General features: G+C 28.4%; 2 protein-coding genes across 2 annotated transcripts; both read right to left on the reverse strand.

Moving 5' to 3' along the window:
• Nucleotides 1-152: 152 nt before the first annotated feature.
• On the reverse strand, nt 153-11,845 carry LOC135122745 (iron-sulfur clusters transporter ABCB7, mitochondrial-like). Its single transcript, XM_064047144.1, has 11 exons — nt 11,687-11,845; nt 11,201-11,612; nt 10,998-11,150; nt 10,791-10,934; nt 10,591-10,739; nt 6,472-6,646; nt 6,263-6,420; nt 6,044-6,207; nt 5,587-5,992; nt 324-555; nt 153-272 (listed from the first exon to the last, which is right to left on the reverse strand). Exons 1-11 carry the CDS (start codon nt 11,828-11,830, stop codon nt 238-240), a joined length of 2,172 nt encoding a protein of 723 aa, XP_063903214.1. The 5' UTR covers nt 11,831-11,845; the 3' UTR covers nt 153-237.
• A 139-nt stretch (nt 11,846-11,984) lies between these two features.
• LOC135119553 (SH3 domain-binding glutamic acid-rich protein homolog) lies at nt 11,985-13,534 on the reverse strand. Its single transcript, XM_064043964.1, has 3 exons — nt 13,183-13,534; nt 12,891-13,094; nt 11,985-12,538 (listed from the first exon to the last, which is right to left on the reverse strand). The coding sequence occupies exons 1-3, from the start codon at nt 13,225-13,227 to the stop codon at nt 12,224-12,226; spliced, it is 564 nt and encodes a 187-aa protein (XP_063900034.1). The 5' UTR covers nt 13,228-13,534; the 3' UTR covers nt 11,985-12,223.

Below are 13,534 nucleotides of genomic sequence, written 5' to 3' on the forward strand. Positions count from 1 at the left end.
ACCATATGTTTGTATGTGTATAAATGCGGTTGCTATGGGAACGCCCTATAACAATGGCATAAATCAAGAGCTTTCAAAGCACACAAAAAGCACGATACGGGTAGAATTAGAAATCTATCGGAAATAATCATTAGTCTATTAAAACTGCTGCCCCCATTTTACAACATTTATTAAATATACTGTATAGATATGTACATATTTACAGAGCGGTGAATAAAAATTTTTAGTTACAAAAAATTAATCTATAACACGTACAAGACTTGTTTGTATTCCTATAAATTTCTCTGTTTTAAATGGATTATTAATTGACTAAATTGTTTAACCTGTGGTTGATTTTCTCTTCGCCAGTCCAAAATTTTCATGGTTCTGTGCTTTCCACAGTTTGAAATATAAACTATCTGGATTTTGAATTAATGTCGCATGGGTGCCCTTTTCGGATACTTTTCCATTTTCGAGGACTAAAATCTCGTCTGCATCCATCACAGTACTTAATCTATGAGCTATGCAAATACTTGTACGACCTTCGGTGGCCCTTTTTAGGGCTTCCAGAATGTGCTAAAATTGTTATTTACAAGTGGATAGTTGAAAAAAAAAAGGAGTTAATACGTAAATTCATCTTTACATAATATAATGAATGACCGTGAGTGAAGTGAATAATTCATATCACGTTTTCTCTAATCTCAGAATAAGCAATAACAAATGAGTATTATCAAAAGAAGAAACAATAACTAAGCTTACTTATTTGGCTAATACATAAATTTAGAGTTCGCAAGAGTTAGTTGCATCGAAAAATAAGTTACTTCATTTTTTTTTAATATACAATGCAACACATTACGCATACTCACAACACAAAAAATTGGTCGAAGGTTATTTCAATAGAACTTCTCTCGCCTCTGAAGTGAAACCCAACAAATCCTTCTTCTTTGAAAAATATAAAAATTATTTGGAATTTTTGTTTCTGATAACCTGTATAAACTAAAAACCAGTGGCACTCCCAAAGATTTTTAACTTGAATTTGTCAATTATTGTTCCATTTTTAATTTTTTTTGTTTCTTCAGTTTTTCGATTTGCAATTTTTTGAATATTTTAATTTTTTGATTTGCAATTTTTCGTTTCGGTTTTTTATTTTCTTTATTTTTTTCGATTATTCGATTTTCCAATGTTTCAATTTCATAATTTTTCATTTTTCATTTTTTTGTTTCTTTGTTACTACGACATTCAACTCTTCGAGCTTTCATTTTTAAATTTTTCAGGTTTTCGATTTTCCAACTTTTGAATATTTCACTTTTTAGATTTTGCATTTCATCAATTTACAGTTTGACGAGTTTTCAACTTTTGCTTTTTCAATGTTTCGAATTTTTAAGTTAAATTTTTCAGTTTTTCAATTTTCCAGCTTTTGGATATTTCACTTTCTAGATATTGCATTTCTTCGATTTCCAGTTTGACAAGTTTTCAGTTTTTAATTTTTCAATTTTTCGATTTGTGATTTTTCGTTTCGGTTTGTTATTTTCTTTTCGTTTCTTCAATTTTTTATTTGCAATTTTTCTGGATTTCATTTTAAATACATGTTAAATAATAATTTTTTTTTTTGCTTTTTCAATTTTACGATTTTAGAATTTTTCCATTTTTTAATTATTGGATTTTAAAACTGTTTCAATTATTAGACTTTTCAATTTTTCGATTTTTGGTTTTTCAATTTTTCAAATTCTTTCTTCGGTTTTTCAGTGTTCAAATTTTATAATTTTTTTCTTCTCAATGTGAAAATTTTCGATCTTTAGATTTTTCAATTTTTCGTTTCTTCAATTTTTGATTTGCAACTTTTCTAGTTTTTACATGTAGATATGTAACAATAATTTTTTTTTTATTTTTCACTTTTTTAATTTTACGATTTTAGAATTTTTCCATTTTTCAATTATTGTATTTTAAAACTTTTTCAGTTATTCGATTTTTCAATTTTTCGATTCTTAATTTTTCAGGTCCTCGATACTAAATTTTTGAATTTTTCATTCTTTCAATGTTACAGTTTTTCGACTTTATAATTTTGACGATTCATTAATTTTTTCGATTTTTAATTTCCCACTTTTTCGATTTTGCTATTTTTCGTTTTTTCAGTTTTTCGATTTTGCAACTTTTCGAATAAACAAAATAAACGAAAAAATTGCAAAATTATAAAACTGAAAAATTAGAAATGAAAAAACGAAAAAGGATAAAATAAAAACTTTGAAAAATCTACAAATTGGAAATCAGCAACTGGAGTAATTGAGGAAACCAAAAATTGAAAATTCGAAAGATTAAAAATTCAGAATCTTAAAAACCAAAAAGTGCAAAATCGAAAAAACTAAATATGTATTGTAAAAACGAAATACTGAAAATTAAAGAAATCGGAAAATCAGATAATTGGAAATTCAAAAATTGCAAAAATCAAAAATTGAAAATTTGAAAAATTTAAAGAAACATTGAAAAGATAAAAGAAACGAAAAAACAAAAAATTGTGATATAAAATCGAGAAAATAAAAATTAAAAAATCGGGAAAATAAAAAATAAAAATCAAGAATTTGAAAAAATTGGGGACACGGAAAAATGGAACACTGTAATTTCAAAAAATTGCAAAGCTGAAAAATCGCAAACTCAAAAACTGGACAAACGAAAAATTGAAAAATTTGAAAGTCAAAAAACATGAAAATAAAAAAAATTAAAGTTGAAAAATTAACAAATGGAAAACATGAAAAACGGAGAACTTGAAAACTTTAAAAGTCGAAAAATAGAAAAATTGAGATCAAAAACCTTAAAATCGGGAAATCGAAACATCAAAAAATTGAAAATGTATAATTTAAAGAATTACAAAGAAAATCGAAAATTTCAAAAATCGAATCCGAAAAGTCGAAAAATCGAACGATCGACCAATTGAATCAAAAAATAAAAAAACCTGCAATTTAACAATCGAAAAATTGAAAAATTCAGATATGAAAAACACCCAAAATTGAAATGCTGAAAAATTAAGAAATCGAACGTTCGAAAAATTTTAAAAATCGAAAAACCCAGATATCGAAAAGTCCAAAATTCGAAAAATTGAGATACATATTAACAAAATTCATGGAAAAAATCGAAAATTTAAAAACTAGAAAAACTGAAGAATTGAGAAATTGAAAAATCCCAAAACTGAAATGTCGAAAAGTTGAAGAATCAAAAAAATGGAAAATCGAAATTGAAAAATTGAAGCAACTAGAAATAGAAACATCAAAGGATTGAGAAATCAAGAAGTCGAAAATTTGAAAAATCGAAATAGCCCAAAACCGAAAAATTAAGAATTGAAAAATGTACACTTAAAAAAACCGAAAAACTGAAACATCGAAATCTTCATAAATCGAGAAATGGAAAAATTGGAAAACCGGAAAATCTAAATACAAGAAGTCGAAAAATCAAAAGATCCAGAAATCGAAACATCAAAGAAATGAACAATTTAAAATTAGAAAAACCAAAAAAAAAAATTGAAATAAAACACTGAAAAATTAAAATATCGAAAAACCGAAGAATCGAAAAATTGAAAAGTCGAAAAATTTTAAAAATCCAAAAACCGAGAGGTCGAGAAATGTAAAACTCGAAAAATAGAAAAATTGAAATACATATTAAAAAATTAAAATGGGGAAGTGGAAACATCAAAAAATCGCAAAATTGAAACAAGGAAAAATGGAAAATCTCAAATTTAAAAAATCGAACAACTGAAACACTGAAAATTGAAAAAACCCAAAACTGACATGTCGAAAAACTGAAGAATCCAAAAATTGGAAAATCGGAAAGTCTAAATTTCGAAAAAACGAGAAATCGAAATTGAAAAATTGAAGCATCCAGAAAACATCACAAAACATCAAAATATTGAGAAATCAAGAAGTTGAAAATTCAAAATTTGAGAAATCAAAATAGCCCAAAATCGAGAAATCCAAAAATTGAAAAATCGAACAAGTTAACCAAAAAATTAAGATATCAAAAATTTTAAAAACTGAAGAATTGAAAAATAGAAAAATCTAAAAGAAAGAGAAAACTTATGAAATTGGAAAAATAAGATTTTGTAAAAACTAAAGATCGAAAAATTGGAAAGTAAAAAATCAAAAAATTGAAAAACCGAAATATTGAAAAATCCAAAAACTGAAATTTTGAAAAATCGAAACATATCAAAATATGTATTGGGAAATCAAAATAGCCCAAAATTAAAATATTCAAAATTAAAAAATCTAAACTTAAAAGAAAACCTAAACATCGAAATCTCGATAAATCGAGAAATCAAAAATTTTAAAAATCGAGAAATTGAAAAACCGGAAAACACCAAACGCGAGAAGTCGAAAAATCACGAAATCAAAGCATTGAAAAAGTGAAAAATTTAGAAATCAAAAAATTGAAAAATTATAAATTCGAGAAATCAAAACATCAAAAAATCGAAAAATTGCAAAATTGACAAATCGCAAATTGAAAAATTAAAGTGGAAAAAAATAAAAATTATGGAACCGAAACATTGAAAAATGGAAAAAATTTTAAAATGGAAGAAAATGAAAAAACGAAAAATTGTGACATCAAAACATTGTAAAATCGAAGAAAAACGAAAAATGTTATTCAAAAAATTGGTTGAAGGTAAATTAATCCAAATTTTTCGAAAAAGTAAAGATGCCTCTTTACATTCACTTTTTCGAAAAATTTTAAAATTTCTACGCATTTTTCCATTACAAAATTTATGATGACGCATCAACATTTTTACGAGGACACGCATATCAATTTGGGTAATACTAATAATAACAGTTCTGTATTCCCAAATTTTCGGGAAAATGAAGTGAGTTGTTCTTGATTTAATTAATTCATTTTTTTTGAGTCACCTGTATAAGTAATTCTAAAAACTATGAGTCTATTCATAAACCACAAGTGTAAAGTCGTAATATTTTAGATATTTTAAATAAGATTTATTAGGCAAGATTTTAAGATGACGTCATCAGATTTTTGGAAGGGGATAAACAAATCAATTTTGATTAAAATTTACCATGATTACGACAATCTTAAAACGTTTACAAGATTTCCGAGCATTCGGTTTTGCAGTTTCAAACTTAAATTGCAAAATGTTGTCATAGAATTTTGATTTTTTTCTTCCAAAAGGATGAAAACTCACACCCCAAGTGAAGCAGTACTTTATATTATAAAAATTAAAACAAATTTGTTATTGTTAATTTTGGAGATGACGCCATCAAATGTTAGTGGGTATAATTACCCAATTTTTGTTTGGCGTTTTACCATTTACTTGATAGTACTAATATACATACAAAATTTGAAAACACTCGGTAGACGGCAGACAGCCAGAGACGGAAACGGGAGACCTATTTCTTTGTACTCTAGGGGTCACGAAAGGTTGAGAAAACATAAAAGTAGAGAGTTGGCCGATTGACTCGCTTACGGTCGCGAAGTAAAAATTAACACAATTATTGTCGACTCGTTTCAAGTAAAACAGAATTATGTCTCACAGTCATTCAATATACTACCACCAAAGATACACATCTTTAAATCAATTTTCTATATTCCTACATTAATTCAAACCCATCTTTTACTTACATGTTCCGTAAGCGAATCTAAAGAACTCGTGGCTTCATCAAACACCAAAATCGGTGAATTCTTGAGGATCGCCCTCGCTATAGCAACTCTCTGCTTTTCACCCCCCGACAATTTCAACCCTCTTTCGCCAACTTGAGTCTCGTAACCTTTGGGCCATTTTACTACAGATTCGTGAATTTCGGCCATTTTAGCGGCCCTAATTACTTCCTCCTGGGTCGCGGACAGGTCACCATAGTGTAAGTTATGTCTTATGGTGTCGTGGAAGAGAACAGAGTCTTGAGGGACAATTGAAATAGCTTGTCTTAAGCTATCAAGCTCAACATCACGAATGTCTTGATTCCCAATTAAAATACGGCCAGATGTTGGTTCGTAAAAACGATACAAAAGGCGCACAATTGTTGATTTTCTGTTCACACACTCATAAATTACACGTTTTGTGTAAATCAATCATAATTACCCAGATCCTGATCCACCCACGATGGCGATTTTTTTGCCTGGTGTTATCGTGAAATTCAGATCTTTCAAAATTTCTTTTCCTGGTCCATAGTCGAAGAAGACGTTTTCGAATTTGATGTCGGATGTTTTAGAGTCGACGTGTAAATATGGAGCATGTGGTTTGCTCTAAACAAGAAAGTGTATTCAAGGTTGATAAATTTGTGTTGACCTTAATGATTACCTTAATAGCAGTGTCCATTGTCATGAGAGTGAACATTGTCTGCATGTCAATTAACGCTTGTCTAACTTCCCTGTACACACTACCCAAAAATCCCAATGGTACAGAAAGTTGAAACAATAGTCCGTTGACCATTACTAAGTCACCAACGGTCATATTACCTACATGAATATAAATTACTTGATTAGAAATTTTAATACGTCAAGGGTTACCTTTAATGATTTCGTGTGCTGCTAAAACCATTATACCACTCAAGGCAGCACTAAAAATGGCGTTCTGTCCGAAATTTAACAGAGCCAAACTTGAGCTAGTTTTTAAGCTAGCACCTTCGTATTTTTTTAAAACGTTATCGTAGCGATTGGCTTCAAATTTTTCGTTATTGAAATACTGGAAATATGTCTGTTAGAACTCAAGCAACCAGTACACATTTAAATCGATTAATTTTATTTTAGTAGAAACTTTGATATTAATTCAAAATCAGGCCTTTTTCGAAAATATTTAAAAATTACTTCAATCCATTTGATACCAGCAACACTATAGACCTTAACTTTTGAGGATTGAATAATATAGAATATCTATTTTCATGAAAAATGTCATACTAGTGATCTATATAACATGGGATGATTTTCCAATAATTAATTTTTCCTATTTTTTCTATGATCTTCTCTGAAACTTCAAAAATATCTCATTTGGATATATACCAGTCAGGTTTAAAAGTAAAAAATCGGTCGAAGGGTATTTCGGCAGAACTTCCCTAACTCCTGAACTGCAGCCCAACAAATCCCACCTCTTTGAAAAATTATTAAAAAAATTTTGTTAACCTCTATAAAATAAAAACGAGTAGCATAAATAAAACTAAAACATCGATAAATCGAAAAATCAAAAAATTATTAAAATCGACAAAATGAAAAATTGCAAAATCAAAAATTTTTAAAATTGAAAAACTGAAAAAACGAAATTCGAAAAGTCGAAAAATCGGAAGATCGAAGAATCCAAACATCAAAAAATCTAAAATTTAAAAAATCGAAAAATGAAAGTATCTATGTGTTGAAAATCTGAAAAAATATAGAAATGAAAAATTCCCAAAATTGAAATGTTGAAAAATTAAGAAATCGAAAACTTGGAAAATGGAGAACTCGAAAAATTGAACAGTCCAAAAATAAAAAAAAAACAATTCGAAAAACAGACAAATTGAGATATTAAAAAACTTAAAACCTGGAAATCGAAACATCAAAAATTGGCCAATTGAAATATGGAAAAATCGAAAATGTAAAATTTACAAAATCTAAAAACTAAAAAATCGAAAAATTAGAAACAAGAAATCGAAAAATCTAAAATTTAAAAAACAGAAAAATTGAAGAATCGAAAAATTGAGAACTTGAAAAATCCCAAAACTGAAATGTCGAAAAATTGACGAATTGAGAAATCGAAATTGAAAAATTGAAGCAGTGAGAAATCGAAGGATCAAATTATTGCGAAATCGAAAATCAAAAAACTGAAAAATCGAAATAATCCAAAATCAAAAAATTCAAAATTGAAAAATATACTAAAAAAACCAAAAATCGAGAATTTAAAAATTTGAAGAGTTAACAGAAAAATTGAAAAATCGGGAAAACGAAAAGTTGAAAAATAAAAAATTTTAAAAATTGAAAAACTGAAAAATAAAATCCGAAAAGTCGGAAAATCGGAAGATCGAGCAATCCAAACATCAAAAAATCTAAAATTTAAAAAATCGAAAAATGAAAGTATCTAACAAAAAACTGAAAAAACAGAAATGAAAAATTCCCAAAATTAAAATGTTCAAAAATTAAAAAATCGAAATCCGAGATGTTGGGAAATTGAGAATTCGAAAAACAGAAAAACTGATAAAAAATTGGTAAAATTGAAATATACAAAAATCGAAAATGTAAAATTTACAAAATCGAAAAACTAGAAACAAGAAATTGAAAAATCTAAAATTTAAAAAATAGAAAAATTGAAGAATCCAGAAAAAAATTGGAAAACGTAAACTCTAAAAGCGAGAAATCAAAAAATCAAAAGGTCGAGAAATCGAAACATCAAAAAAGTGAAAAATCTAAAAGTTAAAATATAAAATTAAAAAATAACGAAAAATCGAAGAACTACAAAATCTAAAAATGAAACAATTTAAAAATTAAAACATCGAAAAATGAAAAAATCGAATGATTGAAAACCGAGAAATCAAAACATCAAAAAATCGAAATTTAAAAAATGGAAAACTCGAAAAAGTAATCGGAATTTAAACCAAAAAAACAACCGAAAAATGGGAAAATTAAAAAATCGAAACCGTGAAATCTCAATAAAATCGAAAAATCAAAAAAATTGAAAAACTGAAAAATCTAAAAGTGAGAAGTCGAAAAATCAAAAAATCGAAAAACCGAAACATCAAAAAGGTGAAAAACCTAAAATTTAAAAATTAGACAAATTAAGAAAAAGAAAAATCGAAAGATCGAGAAATCGAAAAAAGTGAAAAACCTAGAATTAAAAAATTCGAAAAATTGAATAAAAGAAAATCGAATAACTAAAAAATCGGGAAATCGAAATATCTAAAATTTAAAAAATTGAAAAATCTAAAATTTAAATAATTGAAAAATCTAAAATTTTAAAAAACCGAAAAATTTTGAAAATTTGAGAAACTAAAAATTCAAAAAGTGGAAACATCTAAATATTGAAAATCCCAAAACTGAAAGATAGAAAAATTGAAAAATCGAGAAGTCGAAAAGTCAAACAATTGAGAAATCGAACTCGAAAAACCAATTGATAGAGAGATTAAGAAATCAAAAAATCGAATATTTAGAAAATAGAAAAACTGAAAAATACCAAAAAATGAAAAATTGAAGCATCGAGAAATTGAAAGATCAAAATATGTATTGAGAAATCGAGAAGTCAAAAATCGAAAAATTATAAAATGGAAATAGCATAAAATCAAAAAATTCAAGATTGAAAAAAAAAACGAAAATTTGGATAAATCGAAAAATTGAAAAGTTAACAGAAGAATTGAAAAATCGAAAAATACAAAATTTTAAAAATCGAGAAGTTGAAAAGCCGTAAAATCGAAATAGTGAAAATCCCAAAAGTGAAACATGGAAAAATTGAAAAATCGAGAAGTCGAAAAGTCGAAAAATTCAGAAATCGAACTCGAAGAAGAATCGATTAATAGAGAAATTGTGAAATCAAAAAAACAAATATTTAGAAGATAGAAAAACTGAGAAATTGAAAAATACCAAAACTGAAATCTCGAAAAATTGTAGAATCGAGAAAACGAAAGATCAAATTGTTGAAAAATCTAAAAAGTGAAAAACCTGAAATTTAAAAAAAATTAAAAATCTAAAATTTAAATAATTGAAAAATTGAAAAAATAAAAAACCATGAAGTCGAAAAATCGAAATAGTGAAAATCTCAAAAATGAAACTGAGAAATCGAACTCGAAAAACCGATTAATCGAGAAGTTGAGAAATCAAAAAATTAAAAAATCGAAAATTTAGAAATCCCAAAAAAAAGACAAAAATCGTAAAATTGGGAAATCGAAAAATAAAAAAAAATCGAGAAATCGAAAAATTGAGTAATTGAAGAATTAAAAATTGAAAAATCTCCAGACTGAATTATCGAAAAATTGAAAATCGAGAAATCGAAGAACTGAAAACAGAGAAATCGAAAAATCGAAAAAATTGAAAAATTCAATTCAACACGGATTCATAAACCACAAGTTCAGGAGTATATTACTTTTTAGCATTTAAATAACATTTAATAGACAAAGTTGTAAAATAATATCATCGATTTATAAAGGGCGGGGGCATGAAGGAATAAATTTTGATTAGCGATTTACCATACTTCCGATAATATTAAAACGTTTAAAAACTCGACACGGATTTATAAACCACAATGGATGAGTACGTTATTTTATAAATGATAATTTTGCTTACCGTTTTATTCTACAATCTACATGATATTCCTAACATACATACAAAATTTGACAACAATCAGTCCAATAATTTCGAATATTATCTGTTTAATAAAAATCGAGACAAACGGCGGACAGACAGACGGAAACCTATTTTTTCGTACTCTAAAGGTGATGAAACGCCGAGAAAAAACGACTCAATTACAATATTTTCTTAGCTTATGCTCAGGAAGTAATAAAAAGATTAAAGTTTTCAGATATAAAATTGAAAAATACCCTTCATAGAACAATTCTTCTATAATGCATTCTTTATATGTACTTGTCATAAGCTCATAACCATAACACGAGTTGACAAGTGCCTGGTAATTAATATTTGCCGAGTGGTACGTCACACCTGCTGAGTCACTATTACCTTAACAGTCTCATAATTGATCAGCGAATCAATAGCTTTATTTCCAGCTTCATTTTCCGCCTGATTCATATACACTCGAAACTTTGTTCTCCACTGTGTAATGGCCAAAGTGAAAGCGGCATAAATACCAACACAACCCAATGAGATTCCTGTGAATACAAAATCTTAATGCAAATAACAAACAACATTATTAAAATTACCAGCAAATGCAGCCCCACATTTTAAACCTAATATAGTTGACACCAGTGCCAACTCAAATATAGTTGGCACAACATTGAAAACCATAGCAGACAAAACAAAATTGATCCCTCGAGATCCTCTATCAATTGTTTTAGAGAGGGCACCTAAATTTTAAATTCACAGACTTATATTAGTACATTATATAAAGAATTTAGCTAAACTACTACCAGTTTGCCTGGATAAATGAAAAGCCAAATCTAGATTATGCAAATGTAAGAAAACATTTTTTGCTATTTTTCTTATTGAATGTTGAGCCACTTTAGCAAAAACGGCGTTTCGTAATTCGTTAAAACCAGCGGCACCAGCTCTCGCAATACCATCTAAAATTCACAATGTTGTAAATTTGATTTTTAATACTGGAAGGACATACAGCCTATTAGTAAACTTGTCGCTACAGCAGTGATGGCGGCAGGAGCAGAGTCCAAATTTAAGGTCCCTGCAGAATTCAAATAATCTATAGAATATTTAAAAATAAATGGAACTGATACATTTAACACTTTAGCGCTTATTAACAATCCCACAGCTAAAGTTACCCTATCTCTTATAGCTTTGTTATCTTTTGGCCAAATATATTGTAGCATTGCTCCAACCATTTGGGGGCCGGTAACAACATTCTTTCCAGTTAGAGGGAGAGAATCCCTGGAAATTGCAGTTGCTCCAGGGTGAAAACATTCTCGAACTGTTTGATCTTTGGGTATGATATTAATACGAGATAGAGTTTTAGATAATATTCCCCCGCTTACTTTTGTTGGTTTTGGTTCAGTATCTTTACTAGCATAGACCTAAAAGTTATTTATAACATGTAATTGCATAATTTAAGAACATGATAAGGATAACCTATAAATGTCATACTCACTCTTTGTGACTGGTATAATACTGGAAAAAACTTCGATTTTCGTTTGGAATGTACGTAACTAAAATTTTTAAGACCATAATATTGCACTACATATAGGTTTGTTAACTTAATATTAACTTTAAAAACATTTAAAACGGCGGACATTTTGACAACTGTCAAAAATCAGTTGTGCCAATGTAAGGCTGTCAATTCCACTAACTAGTAAATAATACACGTCTACAAAGAGCAACCAATCGGGGCAACGAATCGAATTACATAAAATTTTAATTAAAAACAGCGTTTAAATAAAAATACAACGTATTTAAAAGATGATATATATTGGGAAATACTTTAAATAGCGTAATGAAGTAATATATTTACAAAATTCAGATCGGTTTAACATTAAAATGTAAAAGTGTAACAATTGATACTTTGTTCGCCGTGAGCTAAAGTAAGACCTTAACCTCATGAATAATAGCGTAAATATAATACTTAAAATGTCATTTCAGACCAATTAACATGTCGCGAAACAATAAATACGTTTTGACATTAAAAAAATTATTCGTCTTCATCCTCTTCTTCTTCATCTTCTTCCTCATTTTTAGCTTCCCCTTCATCCCCATTTTCGACTTTGGATTCTACAGTTTCGTTCGTATTTTCGTTATTGTCAGGCACATTGTCGTCTTTTGATTCTTCTTCTTTGTCATCTTTGGTTTCGTTAAAGTTTTGTGGTGTTTCTTCAGACTGGATCTCTCCATTTCCCAATTTAATTTCAGCATTTGAGGTTACAGTTGGCGCAGAATCGCTGGATTCTAATTTCAGGAATTTTTCCATTTCATCAATTTCGTTTGCCATATCAAATTGGTCATAGTCCTGTAAGAAATTTTAAAGTTTATAAAAGCTATGTTCCTTTTTTTGGCAAGCAAAAACACATTAGCAAATCATTAAAAATTGTATACAATTTTCTAAATATACTACGAAAAAAATGAGACAGTAAATAATCTCTTATTTGAATGCTTTGAATTAAATTAAGCATAGGAAGCTTTACGAATGAAACAAATGTAATGTGTAAAAAAGTGGACTTCTTCCAATCTATTTTGAGTTGCTGTTTATACTGTAAATGTAGATAAATATAACACACAGATAAAGTTGATACTGTATGAAATCGATTTTGTAACTCCTTCAACATAATAACCATGAAATGAACTTTGTTGTGTAAACTTACCCCACAATAATCATCATCATTGAATAATTGTGGAGGCAAAGGATGTCTGGGGTTGGGATCACTAATTGTCCCGCCCGAAGAAGTGGAAAAGTTTTGCATAAAGTCCTTTTTGTCTTCATTTTCCGGCTCCGCTATATCAATTACTTCGTACTGAACATTTTTTGAATCTAAAATCAGAAGGACCCTTTGCTGTCGTTTCTTCACCTGTCAAAGAACAGGTGTATTTTTATAAATTATCAGCAACGATTTAAGAACAATGGTTTAAAATAAAAGTCACAGAAAGTATTCTCACCTCTTTATTGCCGGAAATGCCACTTATGTATACTTTGACTACCATTATTCCTCGGTTTATAATTGTAAAAGTGTAAATTCTCTATAAAACTATTTGACAGCTTCTTTGGCAGTGTGGCGCCACACCTATTTTGGTACAGCAGGTTGATTGTCGATTGTTGCTCAGCACAGCAACGAACCAATTAAATCACCGCGCGCTAATTTTAGTTGAACATGCTAATGTTAACATTAATTGTTCTTCTTGCCGGTAGTATTATTAAAACGGTAATTACTTCTAGAGCCATTGCACCGTGGTGAATGCAAATTAGCAAAAAACGATCATCCAGTAACAAAACTGTGAAGTGGGTGTGATG

The sequence above is a fragment of the Zophobas morio genome, unplaced genomic scaffold, assembly GCF_036711695.1.
Source record: "Zophobas morio isolate AGI-343-1 ecotype UQ-CSIRO unplaced genomic scaffold, CSIRO_AGI_Zmor_V1 ptg000005l, whole genome shotgun sequence".
NCBI lineage: Eukaryota > Metazoa > Arthropoda > Insecta > Coleoptera > Tenebrionidae > Zophobas > Zophobas morio.

Excerpts from the sequence above, each read along its gene's own strand:
- LOC135122745 (XM_064047144.1), bottom strand. The coding sequence starts at position 11,830 with ATGTCCGCCGTTTTAAATGTTTTTAAAGTTAATATTAAGTTAACAAAC. Across the intron at positions 11,613-11,686 it reads TATTATACCAGTCACAAAGA|GTCTATGCTAGTAAAGATAC; the intron begins GTGAGTATGACA and ends AATAACTTTTAG. Across the intron at positions 10,740-10,790 it reads ATGTGGGGCTGCATTTGCTG|GAATCTCATTGGGTTGTGTT; the intron begins GTAATTTTAATA and ends TTGTATTCACAG.
- LOC135119553 (XM_064043964.1), bottom strand. The coding sequence starts at position 13,227 with ATGGTAGTCAAAGTATACATAAGTGGCATTTCCGGCAATAAAGAG. Across the intron at positions 13,095-13,182 it reads GCATTTCCGGCAATAAAGAG|GTGAAGAAACGACAGCAAAG; the intron begins GTGAGAATACTT and ends GTTCTTTGACAG. Across the intron at positions 12,539-12,890 it reads ATGATGATGATTATTGTGGG|GACTATGACCAATTTGATAT; the intron begins GTAAGTTTACAC and ends AATTTCTTACAG.